The sequence below is a fragment of the Ovis aries genome, chromosome 18, assembly GCF_016772045.2.
Source record: "Ovis aries strain OAR_USU_Benz2616 breed Rambouillet chromosome 18, ARS-UI_Ramb_v3.0, whole genome shotgun sequence".
NCBI classification, from domain to species: domain Eukaryota; kingdom Metazoa; phylum Chordata; class Mammalia; order Artiodactyla; family Bovidae; genus Ovis; species Ovis aries.
This window is the reverse complement of record NC_056071.1, coordinates 56,836,040-56,858,262: the sequence shown is the minus strand read 5'-3', so window position 1 is coordinate 56,858,262 and position 22,223 is coordinate 56,836,040. Positions and strand designations below refer to the sequence as shown.

General features: G+C 52.1%; 1 protein-coding gene across 3 annotated transcripts; it reads left to right on the top strand.

Moving 5' to 3' along the window:
* The first annotated feature begins 7,621 nt into the window (after window positions 1-7,621).
* SERPINA1 (serpin family A member 1) lies at window positions 7,622-19,422 on the top strand. 3 transcript variants are annotated; one of them, XM_012098289.4, is made up of 5 exons: window positions 7,622-7,712; window positions 15,435-16,078; window positions 16,944-17,214; window positions 18,190-18,337; window positions 19,146-19,422. In XM_012098289.4, exons 2-5 carry the CDS (start codon window positions 15,439-15,441, stop codon window positions 19,335-19,337), a joined length of 1,251 nt encoding a protein of 416 aa, XP_011953679.3. In that variant the 5' UTR covers window positions 7,622-7,712; window positions 15,435-15,438; the 3' UTR covers window positions 19,338-19,422.
* The last annotated feature ends 2,801 nt before the right edge of the window (window positions 19,423-22,223 follow it).

Genomic DNA, 22,223 nt, shown 5'->3' with positions numbered 1-22,223 from the left:
AAAGTTCCATGTAGGAGATCCTATCACTAGGCGTCCCAACCAAGTGAAATGAAAACATGGTCACACAAAACTTGCCCGTGAAGGCACATAGGACCTTGATTCCTAATAGTCAGCATTAGAAACTGCCCAGACATTCTCAATAGACACACTGATTATGGTCCATCCTTAAGATCCAATTGTACTCCGCAAGAAACAGGGGCAAAATTGCTGAAAGAGCCCATGTCTTTGATGAATTTCAAAAACACGCTGTCGAACCAAAGACACAACAAATGTCCAGAATGTATTCTCCCATGTACATGCCCTTCTGGAAGAGGCGAGACTCGTCGATGGAGACCAACGCCCAAACAGAAGCTGCCGGCGGGGCGGATTGGGTGATGGGTGGAAAGAAACTTCCTGGATTGAAGGATCTGTTCTTTAACATGTCAGTCAGAGTGGAGGTTACACAGACGTGCACAAATGTGAACACGTATTGAACTGTACATTCAGGATTACGTTTTTACCACATGTAAATAACATCTTGGTAATAATATACTCATGAAAATAAGGAAAGAAAGTGATATCAAGGGGGTAGCAACCGAGAAGAGGATTCAAGAGAGAGAATTCATTCAATTCTATAAAATGAATTTTATAGATTCATTCTATTTATTCCCTCTGAGCCTCACCTGCAGGGTGGATATGACACGATCTTTGTTGCAGAGCTGTTGGGAAGATGAGAATCTGTTCATGGTGCTGGCTCCCAACAGCCAAGCAGAGGATGGGGAGTTTTTTTTCTGGGCTTATGTTGTGAGGAGCTGGAGGTTGGAGGGGGATGTAGCTGGCGGGGGGTGGGGGGCGGTGGGGGAGTGAGGGTACATATCTGGAGGTGGTAAGGGGACAACAGGGTCAGCTCTTGGGCAGTGAGGCCAAGGAGAAGGGTCCTCACACTCGCCAGGCTGAGCCCCAGAGAGAGCGGAAGAAGGGGACAGAGGGCATGACGCAACCCCCTTCCCTCGGTGGCATTTCACCATTATAGCTCAGCCCCCGCTGTGCTGTGCTCCCATGAACTGTTGCCCTTTTCTTGCAGGACAGAGGAAGAGGCAGATGGGGAAGTAGCCCTGGGTGGTGGGGGGAGGCCAGGCACGGCGAGCAGAGCCACCAGGCTCGTGGTCCAGGCTGCAAGGAAGAACAAGCCAGCCCTCTCCCCTCGGCCTTCCCATGGAGGGGGCCCCTGGAGATTGTTCAGATGATGACTTCTGGCTGGGCTCGATTAGCCAGAACAACTGATTGTTCTTTAGTCTGTGAAGTTGCATGCCCCATGCAAATGTTTAGCATCCTAAAGGTTTCCACACTTATACCCTGGCAAAGCACCTTAACCATATGATTTTTTTTTAAGGCTCCATTTCGGCTCTCTTTCATTTAGCTCAGCTCATCAAGCACCCTGTGAGCACTGTTTGGGGCCCAACTCAGAGTCAGAGAGGCTGAAAGCACAGGGTCCTACCCTCCGGTAACTGCAGTCTGGTGGTAGAGCTGAGTATGAGGGTTGCTCCTTGCCCTGTGGTCACACAGCTTGAGTCAAATCTCTCCTCTGCTGTCCCCTGGCTCTATGACTGGGGGCCAGTTGCTTGACATCAATGAGCCTCAGTTTCCTCACTGGGAGAATGGGGATAACAAAATACCCACCTCATAGGCATAACGTGAGGAGAAGAAGAGCTCACTCTCTGAAATACTTAGGATCCTGTCTGGCACGCATGATATGCTCAAGAAGAGTCAGCTACTAAGATAACTGTTGTAAAGGAGGGGGACAAAGTGCCGTGGAAGCAGCAGCCAGTGGGGACGCTGGGATATGGGGGTGGGGTATCAGGAAAGCTCACGGATGAGTCTGTTCTGGAAGGCTGTGTCAGACACACGAGGAGGAAGACAAAGGTGCTTCCCTCACAGGATGGAGAGCAGCCTGACAAAGGCTGGCAGCCTGGGAGGCAATGCCCGGCCAGGGACAAAGTGATGACGAGAAGGAGGTGTGGAGGTGACTGGGCCCTCAGTCAGGGGTCAGCGCGTTTGTTTTGGGAAAGCCAGATAGCAAATACTCAGGCTTTGAAGGCCATCCGGTCTCTGCCACAGCCATTCAACTCTGCACCTGGAGCATGAAAGCTGTGTTGGACAATGAACAGACGGGCGTGGTGGTGTCTCCGCAGAGCATTGTATGTGGATGCTGAGGACTGACTTGCATTTTTGTGTGTGTTACAAAATGTTACACAATTCTTTCATTTTCTTCTCAGTCATTTAAACATGCAGAAGCCCTCTTGGCTTGCTGGCCATACAAAAGCGAGAGCAGGCTAGATGGGCCTGTGGGCTATTATTTGTCCCCTGTGGAGGGGATGCTGGGATGAGCCCAGGGGAGTGAGATGGGCCAGGCTGCAGAAACTATAGGAACAAGAAGCCAGTGTTGGGGCTCAGCAAGTGAACCCCAGGACTATGGATGGGGCGAGGGACAGAGGGTGACTAGATGGACGGAGGGTGCTGGGCGGGCACAAAAGAAAACAAAGGAATTTGAAGATTGTACGAGTTTCCTGTTGCTACTGTAACAAAATTACTGTAACTTACTTCCCAAAACAACACAAATTTATTATCTCACAGTCCTGGGGGTCAGAAATCTAAAATCAAAGGACTTCCCTGGTTGTCCGGCAGTTAAGAATCACCTTCCAATGCAGAGGACGCAGGTCCGATACCTGGTCAGGGAACCAAGATGCCGCGTGCCACGGGGCAGCTGAACTGGTGTTCCACAACAAGAGAAGCCCGCTCACTGCATTGGAGACCCAGTGCAGCCAAGATATTAAAAACTACATAATTTGTTTAAATTTTTTATCTGAAATCAAGGTGGTCTCTGTGCATGTCAGTCGTGTCTGATTCTGGAGCCCCATGGACTGTAGCCCACCAGACTCCTCTCTCCAAGGGATTTTATAGACTAGAATACTCTAATGGGTTGACATTTCCTCTTCCAGGGAAACTTTCCAACCCAGGGATCAGACCTGAATCTCTTGCGTCTCCTGCACTGGCTGGCAGATTCTTCACCACAAGCAATGCGGAAGCAGGGTGAAATTCAATTCCTTCTGGAGACCGGAAGTAAGTTCTTTCCCTTACTTTCTCCAGCTTCTAGAGGGCACCTGCATCTTTGGATCTGAGACCCCTTCCTGTCAACCTAACCTCCGTTTCTATCATCTCCTTCTCTGACTCCAACCCTCCTGTCCCTCTTTTATAAGGACCTTTGTAATTATATTAGGCTCACCTGGATAACCCAGGATAATTTCTATCCCAAGATCCTTAATCACATCTGCAATGTCCCTTTTTGCCATGGAAAATGACACATTCACAGGTCCTGGAGATTAGGACATGGGCACCTGTGGGGACATTCCTCTCTTGCTCACAAAGGTATGGACAAAAATGGACCAAAGAGATGGACCAGATGGACCACGAGATTTAAGTAGATGACACCACACCATCTCCACATGTCCACACTGGTAGTCCCACGAGGGTCAGGGACAGAGGGGCAGAGGGGAGGGGGCAACCAAGAAGGGGCTGCAGATGAAGAGCTGACCGAAGAGGCCTCCAACTTGACATTGAACAAAGCGGGTCATGTGTGGGTGGAGAGAAGCTGAAGAGGTTGCAGGAGCAGAGAAGGACAGGAAGCGAGGGGCTGGAGGCTTAGCCAGCCATCCACAAGGATGGTGATCAGCAGAAGAGCCCAGGCTGGGCTCAGATGCCCTTCCTCTAGGATGTAGGATGTAGGATGTGATCCCTGGGTCTGTGCGTGTCAGCGATGAAGCTGGGAGAAGGCAGGACTGTGCGGGGAGGTGGCTACATGATTGTTAGGGGAAGAGAGGTTTGGAGGTAGGGCTGGGGCCGGGAGAACTGGACTTCTCATGTGGCAGGTGTGTATGAGAATAAACTGCCCCTACTGGAGAGGACTTCTGGGGAAGGAAAGCCTCTGGGGAGGGGTCTCAGCTACCTGACTAGGACACGGGAGGAGGAGAGGCATGGGTGAGGTGATGGGGGCCTGAGCTGCAGAGCGGAGATGGGGTAGAAAGAGAGGAAAAAAGGAGACAGGCTGTGAAATGCCCCTGTCTGCAGGGCCCTGCCAGCAGGAGGTGGGTCTGTCTTTAGACTCTTTGCTCCTTCTTTTCATGGAGAACGGGAAAGACTCTCCTTAGGGGGAGGGGAGGGTTGGCAGAAAGAGAACTGAACAGAAAGTGAGGACTTATGATTCCAGCAGGGCTTCCAGGGAACCCTGGGGTCTGCCCCAGTGCCTCCTGGTATTGACACCCAATGTCAGCTTTGCGTCCAGTGTTGCTCCTGCGTCCTGCTTATCTCTTAAACACATCCCCACTCCATCTCTCCCTCAGTGGGACGACTTGAAGGGCTTTGGCCCTTGAGGTTTGGGTTCCCACCAGGCTGTGAGTTTCTGAGCAATTGAGACCACATCTTTTCACTTTTGCCAACTCTGAGCCTAAAGGTGATGATAATATGTAGTGAATGAATGAATAAACGAGCAAGTGCATGAATCGGGGAGGAAATGAAGGAAGAGGACCACAGAAGCTGACTGTAAGTAGAGGAAAGAAGGGAGGAACAGAAGAGGGGGGAGGCAGAGAGGCCGCACCGTCAGCTTCGTGGTAGCTGTGCCTCGGTTTCCTCATCTGTACTGAGAGGACATCACTGGTACCCAATGCACAGGACTGACACAGAGCCTGGGGGTAGTACGTGCTCACGAAGGATCGGCTGTGATATGATGCAAGTGTTGAAAGATCACATGTTGGAGCTGGTTTGGGAGGTTGCATTGTAAAATGAAGGCAGCAAGGGACTCAAGCAAACAGAAATGTCTAAAGTCAACAGGATAGAAGGCAACAAGGTAAATCGAACCACCGCAACCCAAGGTCTGTGTTGGGCAAGCTGAAAGAGCCCTATTGCTCTCTGTTATCTGAGACACCCACGCGGGGCTTATACTTCTGAAAAACAAGTCCCAAAGTCCTTCTCAGCCTCCTGCACATCCGGCCTTCCCTGTGGTGCCCAGGAGGACCTTTGCCAACCCCTGCTCTCTTCCTCGCCCAGAGAGGGTTGCTGATACCAAGTCTTGGGGAAGAAGAGAAAGAAGATGGGCCTGGGGCATGGTGTCACTGCCAAAAAAAACAAGCATGTGCTTTCCAAGATGTCAGCCAGGGTTGCGGAAAGGAGAAGAGAGATTAATGAAAGGGATTCCTTATTCCCAAAATGTGAACATCCACAAGGAAATACTTATTAAACAGGACAGGGGTTGAGCCTCATCAAAGGTGAAAGTCCATAATGGCCAAACATTCAAAAGGATAAAGTTAAAATAAAGTGTGTAAAAAAATAGTGACAATAAAAACATTCCTTTTATTCATTTTAACAAGTAAGGGATGGAGCAACAGCTGGGTGTTCTATTCCTTCTACTAATAGTAACTGTATTGTCCCTTACCATGCAAAGAGTTGCCTTCTTTTTCTCCAGGTAAGGATGGAGAGTGAAATGAAAAGCTGTGAATAAGTCAGATAGTTCCAGAAAAAGCAAGAATTGAACTGCACACACAGGAAGTAGCCATGGAGGTTGGGCACAGAAGGAAAGAGGGTCTGCAAAGGTGTTGCAAGCTGGTAGAGTTGCGAGATGCCAGGATGAAGTGAACTCATCCCGATGATGCAAACTCAGTCCATCTCCTGGAATCAAAAACCTGGACCACACAACTAACCCTACTAATGTAAATGAGCTATGAGAAGACGGACATGGTGCCAGGCATGCTAATAGAGCAGGCCTGTCAAACACCCCACCAGCTTCCCTACATTTCAGCCTCATGACAATCATATGAACAAGAGAGATTCTAAGTATGCCCATTTAACAGAGGAGGAAACTGAGGCTCAGAGAGCTGAAATGAGTTCCTCCTCTAAGTCCAGGTTCCCCTGCCTCCAACCACCCCTCACCCAACTTGGTCCTCGGTCCCTCACAGGTGCTCAGAAAGATGTAACTGCCCATGGCCCTCTGACCTAAGGAAGCAAAATGAGCCCAGCCCCCAGGAGAGGGGATTGGTGGCCTTTAGCCAGAAGCTTGAATCTGAAGAGGTGTCTCTGGGCAAATGCACTAGCCCCTCCCTCCAAATCTTTCTCCTGCTCAGATCCTGGGATTCATCTGAGGTTTTCCGGGCTCAGAATATCAAAGATAAAACATGTTTGGCGTTGACTTAGGGCCCATCTGTGCCTGAGACTGTCTTGTGTGTTATCATCACACTGGCTCTTCACAGTCCTGGTATAAGTGGTCATTCTTATTCCCCAACTCACAGAAGAGGAAATGGGGGTGCAAAGAGGTTAATTAGCTAAGATCTCATCAGATAGTTGTGGAGTGAAGGCTTAAATCCAGATGCTCAGCCCCCCAGCCCATGCCTGAGCCACTAAGCCACAGTGCCCCCTGAAGAAGGGAGCTGGTGCCTGGAAGGGGGCTCCCATAGTGAGTATCGGGGGTACATTGATGTGTCTGTGTGTGTGCCTGGGGCAGTCAGTGTAGGCTAGGTCCCACACTCTCTGGGAAACTGCCAACAGATGTAGCATCCCTGAAGTCCTCCCTCACTCTCTGGACCAAGCAGGGCCTCTGGTCCTTCATCTACTTGGTCTATACGCCTCCCCTCACTCCCTTCCTGCTGCAGACTTCACACTTCATCTTTATTTCCATCCCTCTCCCATATCTAGGCAGGATTATGGGGGGACAGGGTCTCCCCGACACCGCCAATTCACAGCCAGCGCACAGCATCTTTCTAGGATACACTCACTCCCAGAGAATCAGTCTGGATACAACAATCAATAGTTCCAGAAGTAACCAAGTGGACAGAACTTTCTCCAGCTTGGCTTCTGATTTGTGATTGGAGAATGGCCCCTGGGTGGACCCACCCCAGGCATTCTGTGCTTGCCCAATTTCCCGGATCATCCCACCGCTCCTTCCCAGGATGCACGTCCAGAGGAGCTCTCTGCAGTGTGAAATACTACAGAAGTGGGCAGTGGGAGGATGGGGAGACGAGGAAGGGCTGAGCATGGAGCCCTGGACTCAAAAGGAACAGGTCCCAACCCAGAGCCCCTCACTTTCTCCCCAGCCCTGCCTCACATCCTTTCTTCACTCCTCCTCCAAGTGCCCCAGTCCCCCCTAAGATCTTACATCCCTTCTTCCTGCAGCCAGCGTCTGTAACACACCCTCCCCAATAAACACAGCCCATCTCAGTCTCTGTGGGGCTCCCCTTGTGCATTTCAGAGGTGGCTTAGGCTGCCTCCCTCCACAGGTGGCCCTGAAAACCTGCCAAAACGCTGATGCCCGGCTCTGGGCCAAAAGGAGACGCCTGTCATGCCCTTTAATCTGCTCTGCCAGGTGCTACCAGCCCGCTTACAGAAGCTCAAAGGCACTGGGTGATTCATCCTGGGTCACACAGCCAGACACAGCAGGGACAACAGGTGACACACAAGACTACCGCCTGGGCTGGAAAGGGTTTTCTGGCATCTGCCTGGCTCCTGGCAGCTTTGTGCAAGGCAGCTTCCTGCCCAGGGTCCCCACCCCTCCCAGACCTGCTGCCTGAACCACCCAGAAGCTCCTTCCTCCTGCGCTGGCAGAGCCTGGACGCCACGCTTAGGGCACACACTGCCTCCAGGAGCCCCAGGGGAGGAGGAGTTCCTTCTGCCACAAGAACCTGGCATTGAAGGTAAGGGGGATAGGGGGGCACCTTCCTACCTGCCCCAGAACACCAGGCTGAGAGGCACTAAGCGTGGCAACAGCCTGGACACTTGCCTACACCCACTCAGTGAGAGAGCTGAAAGGGGCAGCCAGGCATGGAGGGAGGCCATTTTACAGATGGGGAAACTGAGGCACGGGGAGGGGAACAAATGTCCAGGAGGTACGGAGGGCAAGCCTTGTTTCATCACACCCTAGGTCTTCAAGCTACGGGTAGGTGCAGAGCCCTGGGTAAGAAACTCCTTCAGCCAGCTCAGGAGAAAGAGTCAGTGTTCTGAAGCTAGCTTGTGGAATCGGAAAGTCTGGAGAGATAGGAGCGGAGAGTCCTTCCCTCCCTGGACTCATTTCTGCTCCTATATTGGGGGGGTGTGTGGTACACACTCTCCTCACAGGGACACTGAGAGGACTGAGTAAGGGAAGCCTGGAGGGAAGCTCCTGGAATGTTCCCCTCATCCCCAGACCACCCACCTAGAATCACAGCAGGGAGACCCATGGGCACAGGGCTCACCATGTGCTCCCGACGCTGGGCTCTGAGCTCTGAAACTGCTGCATTTAATCCTCACAGCAGCCCAGCGAGGTACAAACTGTCACATCCCCATTTTACAGATGGGGAAACAGGCATGAAGCGATTAAATGACTCACCTGAGATCTCACAGCCAGTGAGTGGGGATGCTGGGTTCCCTGGTCTAAACCTGTGTAGTAGAGGAACCTACAGGCTATTCGCCAGGCACAGTCCCATAGCTGGGGCCAGGGGATGAGCGGAGGACAAAGACACACTTGTCCACTGGCTCAACAAATACCGAGTGTACATGGCGTGCCAAGGGTGTGTAGGGCGGTGCACACAGCATGATGCCAACTGCCTCAGGCTTCTAAATGGACTCTAACCCACTGAAAAGCCCAAGGCGACTGGCATCAAACTACATGCACCACCCCAGTAGGGCCCCACTGGCCTCAATCCCACACTACCACCCTGGCCACCACCAGTGCCCCCAAAAGCCAGCCGTAGCTCCTGGATGGAGCCACAGGTCCCAGGAAAATTCAGGCAGCCTGTGGGTCGAGTTAGCTGGCCGGAAGCCAGATCCAGCGGAAACAGAAACAGGCCTGAGGCTGGCCAGGAATTGCACCTCCTCCCACCTGGAGAAGCTTGGTGAGCAGGTGTGAGCAGAGGGCTGTGCAGATCAAAATCAAGAGCCTAGTATGTGCCCAGTGCTTTACATAAGTGAGTTCCACATCCCTGGCAATGAGCTGGAAGTGGGACTTCCAAGGCCTTAGGATGCAAATGAAACTACCCCATGTTTCAGAGAGATGGACCAGCTTGCCTGAGGCCACACAACCCTCTATAGATTTACTCTCTGACCCTGGGCCTGTGCCCATGCCACCCATATCAGCCTTAGGTAGCTGTGTCAACTGCAGTCAGGACCCATTTTCTTTCCAGGGAAGGCGAGAGCGGTTTTGTGTCTGCTTGGTGACTTGAGGTAGATGACCAGTTTCTCTATCTGCCAGCTGAGCTCATAACATTCTCTACCCCTTGCATCTTCAGCAGTGGGCCTTTTGTTTGTTTGTTTTTTAATTTTTTTTTGGCTATGCTGGCTCTTCGCTGCTGCTTCCTCTTGCTGTGGCAAAGGGGCTACTCTAGTTGTGGTGCACGGCCTGCCCATCGCAGCGGCTTCTCTGGTTACGGGCCACGGTCTCTAGGGCACAGGCTCCAGCAGTCACTGTATGGGATAGTTGCCCCACAGCATACGGAATCTCCCCTGACCAGGGATCGAACCTATGTCCCCTGCACTGGCAGGCAAATTCTTAACCACTGGACTACCAGGGAAATCCCAGCAGTGAGCATTGGGCATTTCAAGGTGGCTCCATCAGTGGTAGCTCTTGCTACTGATGAAGCAGCAACTGAGAGCTCCCCAGTGGATTGCAGGCCAGCAAAATCATGCCATCCCCTAGAATGTCGGCATCAATGCCACCCCAGCTTGGATGCAGGATGCTGTGGTTTATGAGCTGGGCACAAAGACTCTCTCAGGGATATGGAGCACAGGGCTGCGTGCCGCCCAGAAGGAGCACCGCTGGACAACGTGAGCAGGCAGTCCAGTGTCCAGCCGATGGACTTAGTCCTTGTTTGTTCCTCTGATAACTGGGGTGACCTTGGTTAATGTTTACCAGCAGCCTCCCCCTTCGCCCTTCTGGGTCCAGTGGTTAAATAGGGGCAAGGACAGGGCTCTGTCTCCTCAGCCTCAGTCAGCAGCCCTGACCTGGGACAGTGAATCGTAAGTATGCCTTCCACTGGCCAGGGGCCTCCAGGACCCTGCGCTCCCCAGGCAAGCCTTGGGGATGCAAGGAGGATGGAGCAGGCTGGGGCCAGGCCATCTGCTGTCATAGTAACAGCAGCCCAGGGGTCCTTTCCTGCTTCCCAAGCCTATCCAGGGCCTCCCCAATTCCTCCTGGTGACTAAAGGGGCCCTCTGCGAGCAGAAGTGGAAGTGAGGGGGTGGGGGCTGGCTTTGGCATCCAGCGACCTAGGAGGGAGTATGTTTCTGCTGGCGCAGCTCCTGTATCTTTCCCGTCGGTGGTCTTCTGTAGGTCTTGTCCCGTCGGTGTCTTCTGTAGGTCTCGCCGCCTCTGCATTTGCTTGGGTGTGTATCTTTTCTCGCTTCTACAGATGAGAACGATAAGGCTCAGGGAGGGACAGTGAGTAGTCCAGGCTCACAGAGCAACCTGGTAGGGAAGCCAGGTCGGACGGGAAGCTCTGAGTTTCAGCTGCCTCCATTCTCTGCAGAAGTGCCCAGAACAGAACCGTACCAGGTCTTAGCCTGGAGTTACCGAAGCGGGCACCCCTGTGCACAGCGGGCCCCTGGCCATCTTTGTGTGCCGCGGAAGATGGGGAGCGGGGGAGACCACTGTCCTGGGTGTGGGCTTTGAGTGTATTCCTGAGCCCCCACTCTGCACAGGCAGCCTCTATTTAAGCCTCATGGCAATCCTCTGAGGTAGTTACCGTGATGTTCCCATTTGACAGATGAAGACTTCTGGGACAGGGAGGTTCATCCCTTGCCCCCAGTTACACCATCTAGGATTCAATCTTAGGCTGAATCCCCTTCAGAATCCCCGCTTCTGCCCTCATGCCCACTGCAAAATCATCCCTTCGGGTCTCAGGCACCAGCTGAGGAATGGGAAGCCTGGGTTGGCTTTGAGTCGCCTCTGATGCTGGGTGACCTTGGACAGTCACTCATCCTCTCTGCCCTTTTAGGCAAAGCATAGATAACGTTGGCCCTCCTGTCCCTACCCCACTCCCACTGCCTTTGATCTCTGGACTTTAGGAAGGATATGATTTTTCCATCACTGGTGTTTGGAGATGGAATACAAATAAGACCCAAACCAAGGCAACCAGACTCTTTTAGAGGATCCTGAAAGAGCCACAGTGTTGATAACAACTGATGCCTCTGAGAACTGACAGTGTGCCAGGCATTTCTCGGCACTTTGCACCTATTTCATTTGCATAATAGTCTTTTAGGGGAAGTACACCCATATCATCACTGGGAAACTGAGGTTCAGAGAGGTTGAGTAACTAGTCCAAGGTCACAGAACTGATAGCAAATTGAGCGTGGGCATTCTGGCCTCATAGCCTCCAATCTTAGCCACAAAATGACGATGCCCCTCTTTGTTCAGCCAGGTCACCCCTGAGGTTTTCTGTTCTGAGGCCTCTGCCTTCAGCTTTGTACACAGAGAAGGGCTAAATGCCAAATTCAGGGATCAAAACACCCAGGATTAAATTTGGTTCTGTAGAGACTTCCCTTGTGGTTCAGTGATTAAGACTCCCCACTTCCACCGCAGGAAGCACAGGTTTGATTCCTGGTCAGGGAACTAAGATCCCACATGCTGCACACACAAAACATTAGTTCTGTAAGCCACCAGTTCAGTTCTGTGATTTTCAGTCATTTATTTAACTTCTACAGCCCTCGATTTCTCCATCTATGTTGTTGTTCAGTCGCTCAGGCATGTCCAGTTCTTTGTGATTCTGTAGGCTGTAGCACCCCAGGCTTTCCTGTCCTTCACCATCTCCCGGACCTTCCTCAAACTCATGTCCATTGAGTTGGTGATGCCATCCAACCATTTCTGCCTCTGTCGCCCCTGTCTCTTCCTAGCCTCAATCTTTCAGCATCAGGGTCTTTCCCAGTGAATCAGCTCTTCGCATCAGGTGACCAAAGTATTGGAACTTCAGCTTCAGCAGCAGTCCTTCCAGTGAATATTCAGGACTGATTTCCTTTAGGATAGACTGGTTCGATCTCCTTGCTATCTCCATCTATAAAATGGGGCTAATACTAACTCCCACCTCTCAGGGTAAGCTCTGAGGGAAGATGAGACGGTGCATGGATGCCTGCTGTTCACGAAGTGAAAAGAGGAGGAGGATGCTCATGCTGACGTTTGCTAAGAATAGGGTTTGGCAGCTAATAGTCAATGAATAAAGACCTGGAGAATTGAACTCAACATTTTCTAAACTCAGAGGCCATTCTCTGCGGAGCAGGGTTCCCCTCTCTGGCCCTGAGCCGTGTGGCTAACTGGCCCGGAAGAAATCTGCCAGGCCCTACCTTGAACCCTCTCTGTGCACAGGTAGGGCTTCCACACCTGCTAGAGGCCCACTCACTCATCACCGTATCCGTTCCTCACACCTGCCTTGCAAGAGATTCTTTTCTCCACTTACAGGAAGGTGAGGCTCGAAGAAGAGCAATCACTTGCCCAAGGCCACTTATCTGTAAGTGGCGGGGCTGAGTCACCCTGGGCTTACCCAGGTGTCAGTAGGTTGTGACCTTAGGTCATAGTCACTTCCCTGGACCCCACTGGGTCACTCTTGGTCACTCGTTTTATATCCTGGGGGAAAGAAAGGGCATGAGATTAGGCAAAGGGACAGCTCATTCACTGTCCCCGACCTACCCCAGACTCCGGAAGTGGCACTGTGACGTCTTCATTCTGCTGATTTGAAGTTTGGTCCCTGCACCTCTGGGCGCTTCACCATTTCCTCTGGCATCTCTGGTTGGCTCCCCAGCCCTAGGATTGGGGGATTGAGGGAAGGGACGGCCTTTGTTGGGAGAGGAGAGAGAGGTCTTGGGCACTCGAAGTTCTAAGGAAGAGACTGGGAGGCAAAAGGGAGCCCACAGAGTCTCAAGATTGACCTCAGAGTGTTGGGGATCTAATTCTGACACTCACTGAATTGACCTGGGGACACTCTGTCCCATCTATAGTTCAAGAGGTGGGGAAACCAAGCCCTGCTCCAGCCAGCTTTGCCCCTGACTCACTGCGTAGCCTTGCCAGGGCTCTGACCCCTTCCTGGCCTCAGGCCATTTACTGTAGGAGGAGGAAGCCAGAGGAGGTGATGTAACCCCCAGGCAGAAGGATGGGGTGGGGGCAGGGAGGTGCTCACCCCAGCTGTAGCCCCTCTTCCCCTCAGCCCCACTCCAGCCTTGTTACCTTCTTAAGGCCAACATCCCTCTTGGCAGGAGGGCACCTCACCCTGTAACCCCATGGGACGCTTCAGTCCATCTTGTTCCACCAAACCCAGATATCCCTCTAACTAAAATTCCAGCATTGGTACACAGGGACCTCATTTAGGTCTCCCTTAACCTCAGTTTATACAGCTGGGCAGAGTGAGGCCCCAAAACAAGTAAATACTTACCCAAGACCAAGTGGACAGAGGTAGCCCTGTGCCGACGGGAAGCCTCAGCCTCTGACTCTGAGGCCAATTGGTGTATATAGTGTCCCCATCGTGCAGAGTTCAAATCCCTCATCATCTCTGAGCCTCGCCAAGATGGGGAATTTCCATCAACCACGAAGGACCACACCAAAATCCAGTGGGGAGGTAGCGAGAAACCCAAGGGTGATGGAAATATACAGAATTAATCTCAGCACCATCTTCAGCTCTAAAACCACTGGCTAGTTTACGAAAAATATAAACAGGTATTACATAATCTGCGGTCTCCTCTATTTGGGTTATTTAGAGGCCTGAAGTCCAGGGGGGGGGAAAAAAAAAGGTAATGGAAAGAAACCAGTTTTGTGCTTCATCTTGTTGTTTATTGGAAAGAAACTTTAAGTCCAAGGAGGTAAGTAAAACCCAGCATTCTTTGTTCACAACTTTTTAACCTCGGGTTTTCATATGCCAAGTTCAAGAGCTCCTTTGTCTTTGTATTTTATTAAAATGATGGTTTTAGTTATGTGACTAATATCAATAGCCAGCTCTGTGGCTGCAGGCACACCCTGTCCTCTGCTTAGACCTCAGTTCCTTTATCTGGGAAGAGAGCAGGTGGTACTTAGGAGACCTCGGCCTGGTGGCCCAAGGCAGGGGTCTGTGTGGAGTGGAGGGAGCTCTGTGGAGCAGAGGTGGTCCTGTGTTGCTGCAGGAGACATTGACTTTGATGATCGCTAGATGGAGTCTGACCTTGCTGGGCCAGCCACAGGCCTTGCCATTCCCTGTTGTCTCCCCCGACCAGCCATGGAGCTCATCTTCCTCCCAGTGATCCTCTGAGGGCTTCTGCTTGCCCATCTACCAGCCTCTCCTTCAAGGCCATCTGCTCTCTCAGGTGCTTTCAATGTAAGGTGTGGAGGCTAGACTTGGTGAAGATCTTACTTTCAAAGATCCCCCAAATCTGACTTTCTACCTGCGACAAAGTGAAGACCAGAGAAACTAAGCAACTCATCCAAGGCCACACAGCAGGTGGTGACAGAGACCTAGATTAGAAGCCAGGTCTGTCTGAGAAGGAAAAGATGCTTTTCCAACTCTTACCCACCCACCCCCACCACCGCCCCCACCTCCCGACACACACAAAGACAAATTCCACTTGGCTGGAGGAGCCAGGACCTTCAACACCCACAGCATGCTGAGCACAGAGCTGGGACAGAGGAGGCAAGCAGGGTGTGTAAGCTGACCGTCAGCACAGTCCTGTGACTGAGGCCACAGACTCACTGTGAGGGCAGCCCTCCAGCTCAGGAACATCTACCAGGGGCTGAGGTTCATTGTGAGTGTTGGGGTACAGCCCCCTGCCCCAGCTGGGTTTCCTCACGGCTCTTCTGTGTTCCTGCTGTGTGTCATTGAAGCAAGATCCCTCCCACTCTGGGGTGTCACCTCTCTATCCATTAGGTAACAGATTTTAGTGGAAGTCCTCCTAGGGCTGTTCCAGATCCAATCATCCCTGAGTCCGATTCAGCCAACCTCCTGGGTCATTATCCACTTCCTGTCCCTCAGTTTCCTCTTCCCAAAATAAGGCCAGCAGCACTTACACCTTGGGATATTAGCACTTACACATTGTGGATATTAACAGAGCCATCGAGAACGTGGACTCTAGACCCAGACGACCTGGGAGTGTGATTCTGATTCTCTTACTTATCTGTCCTGGAACCCTGGACAAGTGACTTAACCTCTAGGAGCCTGGTCTCATCTGTAAGCCCAGGGGTGTCACATGACCTAGGTCAGAGGACTGTTACCGGAACAGGGTGAGATAAGACAGTAAAGAGTTTAGGATGGAATTTGGCGTGCAATAAGTGCCATCAAATCCCTCCCATTGTTCTGAGTCTTTCAGTGATGCCGACATAGAAGAGTGTTTGGCATATAGATCCTTGATAAACTGGTTGCTTTGACCTGGCATCTGTCAGTGGCCAAGGGACTCACTGTATGGTCTGACCCAGGCATGGTACCCTTCTCTCTCTTGCAGGATAATGGCACTCTCCATCACACGGGGCCTTCTGCTGCTGGCAGCCCTGTGCTGCCTGGCCCCCACCTCCCTGGCTGGGGTTCTCCAAGGACACGCTGTCCAAGAGACAGATGATACATCCCACCAGGAAGCAGCCTGCCACAAGATTGCCCCCAACCTGGCCAACTTTGCCTTCAGCATATACCACAAGTTGGCCCATCAGTCCAATACCAGCAACATCTTCTTCTCCCCAGTGAGCATCGCTTCAGCCTTTGCGATGCTTTCCCTGGGAGCCAAGGGCAACACTCACACTGAGATCCTGGAGGGCCTGGGTTTCAACCTCACTGAGCTAGCAGAGGCTGAGATCCACAAAGGCTTTCAGCATCTTCTCCACACCCTCAACCAGCCAAACCACCAGCTGCAACTGACCACCGGCAATGGTCTGTTCATCAATGAGAGTGCAAAGCTAGTTGATACGTTTTTGGAGGATGTCAAGAATCTATATCACTCCAAAGCCTTCTCCATCAACTTCAGGGATGCTGAGGAGGCCAAGAAGAAGATCAATGATTATGTAGAGAAGGGAAGCCATGGAAAAATTGTGGATTTGGTAAAGGATCTTGACCAAGACACAGTTTTTGCTCTGGTGAATTACATATCCTTTAAAGGTAAGGTTGCATAACCAGTCTGAGCTTTTCTGCACAGAATCACCCTCAAAATAGTCTCAAACACTCAGTTCTTAACTTTCCTGGCAGCACAGAATGGGATATAGCCATGCATCTCTGCATGTGTTATTCAGTTTTCCACACATGACCACTAAAACTTCCTATGATCAAATAGGGTTAGGGAATTATGAATTAAACAAAGTACCTTCATCTCTGCAGGACTTTTCAGAGCCCTAAATGACCTAACATGCACTGCAAATTCCCACCAGAGAGAGGTGTATGATATGCAGTGCCTCCCAAAATAGAGTCAGAAAAACAAACCCCGAACCACACTTCTGACAACTGCAGCGCAGAGGAAGTAGTGACACCTTTGGAGTCAGGAAGACCAAGATTCAGATGCTTCCTCTACCACATGAGCCTCCACGAAATTGAAATTCTGGATCCTATACCAGCCTTGCATTATTCTCCCCCGAAGTCTTTTCTGTAGACTGCTGTTTCACTTTAGACCCATTTTACAGATGGTAAAACTGAGGTTTGGGGCTTCCCAGGTGGCTCAGGGGTAAAGAATCCACCTTCCAATGCAGGAGCACAGGAGCACAGGAGATGTGGGTTTGATCCCTGGCTCAGGAAGCTCCCCTGAAGAAGGAAATGGCAAAGCCCTCTAGTATTCTTGCCTGGGGAATCCCATCGACAGAAGAGCCTGGTGGGCTACAGTTCATGGGGTCGCAAAGAGTCGGACACGAGCACACACGCAAATCTGAGGCTCAGAGAGAAGTACCTCACCAGGAGGCTCAAGGCTCCTTTATTCTCCCACTGATACTAAACCTCCTCCCACCCTTGGCTGACGTCCGCTATCTCTTCTCTCCAGGAAAATGGGAGAAGCCCTTCGAGGTCGAGCACACCACGGAGAGGGACTTCCACGTGAATGAGCAAACCACCGTGAAGGTGCCCATGATGAACCGCCTGGGCATGTTTGACCTCCACTACTGTGACAAGCTCGCCAGCTGGGTGCTGCTGCTGGACTACGTGGGCAACGTCACCGCCTGCTTCATCCTGCCCGACCTCGGGAAACTGCAGCAGCTGGAAGACAAGCTCAACAACGAACTCCTCGCCAAGTTCCTGGAAAAGAAATATGCAAGGTGACCTCCCAAGCAGACCGACCCGGGAGCTGCCACATCTGGTCCGGTCAGAGGGTGGGGGGATAGACCCACCGACCACAGCCATGACCGCCGTGTGTCTGCTTCCAACAGAGGCCAGAATGCATGCACGCGGTACCAGGCAGACTTCAGGAGAGGGCTGGTGCCCAGGGGTGAGGACGGAAAGTCCTGTCCTTGAGGACTTCCTCCCCAGCCTGGACACTGCCCCTTCCTGGTGCACGGGAAAGCAATGTCAACACATGTTATTGGCAAACCCAGAAAGAAGAGGATGGGCTTCCTGGCAAAGGGGGCAGTTGAATGTAGATTACAGGATAGAGTGTGAATTACCGGCTAAAAAGTCCACGGCAGGATGAGGGTAGGGGAGGGGGGAGAAATGCTTGGAGAGGCTGAAAAAGCCAACGCCCAGAGCAGGAAACTCCAGGACCTGTTTGAGGCTGGTTCTGATTCCTCTGTCATTAGACGAGTGTGGTTCGACCAGGTCCCCATCATGCACTCCGCATCAGTACCTGTCTCTGTGTTTGCAAATATGCCCAGGCCCAGATGAGCAATTTTATCATGTATAACATAAAACAAAGATGAAAATACAGAGAAGTACTCCTCACGCTCTCAAAAGATGTCACTCAGGACCTGCCACCACACCCCACAGTCCCCTGGGATACTGGCCCTGGACGAGTCCCAGTCTAGGGGGCACGACCAAACCCTACAGGGAAGTAGTGAGTACCGTCCTTCCAGAGGACACCCCAGATCCTCCGGGAGGCCTTCTCAGAGGAGGTGGCCCCTGAGAGGCTCTGCAGGACAAGAGGATCGCTCTGATTCTAATATCCTCTGACCCTGGGCATAGAGGAACTAAAAGCGGAATAAACCAAAGTGTGAGAGCAAGGGGAGAGGGCGCCAACTGGAAAGAACAACCAGAAAAGGAAGCACTTTCAACTCTGTGACTTTTTTTTTTCATGACAGTTCTGCCAATTTACATTTGCCCAAACTGTCCATTTCTGAAACGTACGATCTGAAAACTGTCCTGGGTGAACTGGGCATCAACAGGGTCTTCAGCAACGGGGCTGACCTCTCAGGGATCACCGAGGAACAGCCTCTGAAGGTGTCCAAGGTGAGTGTGTCCCTGACATCTGTAGGTCAGAATGCGCGCGGGGCCACAACTCTGGGGCGAGGCTGAGGAAGGGGCAGAGGGACGCAGGCATGCCTGCAGACTGAGGCCCCTGAGGAATGCCATCGCTCCACCACGACAGCAGTGTGGTCAGCTGACGGAGGGGAGGAGGTGGCCTCCCGTGCTCGGCGCGAGGTTGTGTCACTTACTCTCTGTCTCATCCTTGGCGGGGACTTCCCTTTTCTGGGTCCCTATAACCCCCTACTTACAGAGAGAGACTTAGGCTCGGGGATTGCCAAGACACTTTGGCCCCTGCATCTGAGACTCTGGGAACTACTGGTGAATCACTGAGTCTGAGTGATTTCAACCAAAGATGCCGTTTATTCAGGGGAATTACAGGTGCCCAAGAAAACAGCTGCGGTTCAGTGACTGTGAACGGAGTACTTGGGTGGGAACAAGGTACATGGAAGCACCTCTCAAAGTCCTGCTCCCCAAGGAGCTTCGTATCTGGTTCCACAAATTAGAGGGGAGCCAAGGAGACAGAGGGCAGGAAAATCCTCTCTCCCCCGAGGTGATGGGTTGTTTCTCAGGAAGGCTGGGGTACCCTCATGGATCAGACAGAGGCCTTTTGAGCATCCCTTGTGTGTCCCCTGCAGGGCTGGGTAGACAGTGATGGGGAAGGACAGGAGGCTGGGAGAGAGGCCAGCACGTGCCCCAACCTGGGCAAGGCGCTCCTCCCCGCCTGGCTCCCAGGTCTGGGTGGGGGCCTGTCTCCACTCACACGCAGCCTCATTGCTTTCCCCCCTTCCAGGCGCTCCACAAGGCTGCGCTGACCATTGATGAGAAAGGGACAGAAGCTGCTGGGGCCACGTTTCTGGAAGCTATCCCCATGTCCCTTCCCCCAGACGTCGAGTTCAACAGACCCTTCCTCTGCATCCTCTACGACAGAAACACCAAGTCTCCCCTCTTCGTGGGAAAGGTGGTGAATCCCACCCAAGCCTAAGTGCCTCTCGGGGTTCAGCTTTCCCCTCCCAGGCCAGGTCCCCTTCTTCCCTCCATGGCATTAAAGGATGACTGACCTAGCCCGAGCTTGTGTGTGGCGTGTCAACCCTCCGTCCTCTTGCATTTGAGTCTTTCTTTGCATCCCCAGGATATGTGTGGAATCTGGGCCATGGGCCTCCTTCATGTGTCCACAGCATTAAGATGCCTTAGCATTTATGCTACCCAACCCTGTGCTCGGCCAGGCTGAAAGGTCGGCTGAATCCCACAGGTTCCTGCCTCTCCCCAGTCACTACGGAAAAGCTCCAGGCTTTCCGGTCTCCTCTGGGGTCCCCAGGGGAAAACCCCACAGGCTCGGAATCCAGCCTGTGGCCCCCACCTCCACCCAGCATTCAGTGGGTCCTCCTGCTCAGCCCCATCCCCAGTGGTCTCACTGTGGCCCCCACTTAGAGCCCCTCAGCTGCAGGCTGCCACGGCTTCCAGAGCCTTCAGCTCACACGGGGACACTGGGCTGCAGCATCCCCAGTAGCAGAGATAGGAATCGGGTCCTCTCCTTGTCCCTGAGCCAGGCTTGGACACTGACCGCTCACAGGTCTCTCCTGCCAAAGGCTCTGGTTGGTATTTGCAGGGGTCCTCTCCCATGAGGCTGGCTGGGAACACATATTTCGGACCTTGTCACTCCGTCTCTGTGCCAGGACCCTCAAACATACCATTCCTAGAGGCAGGTATCATCTCCCCCATGAAGAGAAGGTCCCGGTCTATATCACTTGTTCAAACTCCCCCAGGATGTCAGCCTCCTCCCCACAAGACCACTTACCCTATGCCCTCTTGTATTCCCTAATCACGTGGCCAAGGTGCCCTGGATGGCTCTGGAAAGTCCTGACAATGATTCCGAAGTCACAGGAGAGGAAGTAGAGCAGACTGTCGACCCCCAGTCCCCCTGCCCCGGCCCTCCCTTAGCTACGCTGTGTCAGGGGCCATATTTCCACTTGTCTTGCTCCTATGTTCCTACTCCAGGACCCTTCCTGTGGTCTCTGGCTGGAAACCACAGCTCCCAGGCCACAGTTAAAGGATGTCCCTTTCATTGAGGGTCACATGGCTCCTTCCCACCCCCCAAGGCCCTACAGGAGGGCTGCTGCAGTCAGAAGGCCTGGCTGGACCCCAGCCTGAAGGAGCAAGCTCCCCAAACTCTCATGGGAATACACTTGTCCCGGAGAAGTACAGCCCCATCCTACACAAATCCAGTGATCACCATCTAGCTTCTCACTGGGATGAGTGCACAGCTAAAGAACAGGCTTGAGTCACATCAAATGTATACCACTCAAGTCAAAAGGGCCATATCTGTGCAATTTCACAGAACTGAAGATAATGGATGGAGATCAGACCATTTCCAAAATAAGCCTCACATCTCTTGAGTTTTCTCTGCCTAGAGACTTCCAGGTTCTACAGATTCCATTAATGACACGATTATTGCCCAGCACCCAGAATGAGGCCAGACCTGAGGGTCTAAAGAGCTTGGATCAAATCTAAACTCTGCCACTTCCGGACTGTGTGATTTTAGCAAAGTCACCACACCTCTCTGATCCTCAATATCCTCCTCAAAACATACCTTGAGTTGCTGTGAGGTTCACATCAGAGTGTTAAATCAGCTGTTTAAAGGCAACAGGAAGGTGCGGGTGGAAGGGACAAGGTTTGCTGACTCTCTGAGCATCTTCTCTAAGCCTGGCTCCCCGGGGGGAGCCATGCAAACATGGTCTTGTTGAGTCCTCGTGGCAGGCCTGTGATGGTGAGAGTGGAGTTGCTCTGCTCTTCTGTGTGGCACTTTGTGCAGATGAAGAACTTGAGGCTCAGAGGCTCGTCATCTCTTTCAAGGTCATGGCAAGTGGCAAAGTTGGCTTTAGAGGCTCTCCTTATTCCTCCAACCCCCACCCCATCATACCAGACGGACTACACAGGACTTGTTCAGTCACTCAGTCCTGCCTGACTCTGCAGCCCCATGGACTGCAGCACATCAGGCTTCCCTGTCCTTCACTATCTCCCGGAGATTGCTAAAACTCATGTCCATCGCGTCGGTGATGCCATCCAACCATCTCATCCTCTGTCATCCCCTTCTCCTCCTGCCCTCAATCTTTCCCGGCATCAGGGTCTTTTCCAATGAGTCAGCTCTTCGCATCAGACAGCCAAAGTATTGGAGTTTCAGCTTCAACATCAGTCCCTCCTGTGAACACCCAGGACTGATTTCCTTTAGGACGGACTGGTTGGATCTCCTTGTTGTCCAAGGGACTCTCAAGAATCTTCTCCAACATCACAGTTTAAAAGGATCAGTTCTTCGGTGCTCAGCTTTTTTATAGTCCAACTCTCACATCCATACAAGACCACTGGAAAAACCGTGGCCTTGACTAGATGGACCTTTGTTGGCAAAGTAATGTCTCTGCTTTTTAATATGCTGTCTAGGTTGGTCATAACTTTCCTTCCAAGGAGTAAGCGTCTTTTAATTTCATGGCTGCAATCACCATCTGCAGTGATTTTGGAGCCCAGGAAAATAAAGTCAGCCACTGTTTCCCCATGTATTTCCCTTGAAGTGATGGGACCGGATGCCATGATCTTCGTTTTCTGAATGTGGCACTAAATTCCTCCTCAAGCCCTGAGGAGTGCTGGGGCCCATGGTACTCGCGTAGGATGCCTCTGCAAGGAAAAGACCACTGGGATCTGCCGGAATTCCTCCCACCCAAGGTTAAAGAGCTCACAGCCTTGAGCAAGCAATGTGGCATGCTTCCCAACACTGACGTTCTGGGGGAGTATAGGCCACTTGGAGTTCCTGAGAGTCCAGGGAATTCACCTAAGATACGATCATTTCACAAAAAAGTGGCCCGTCATTACATAAGTCCAG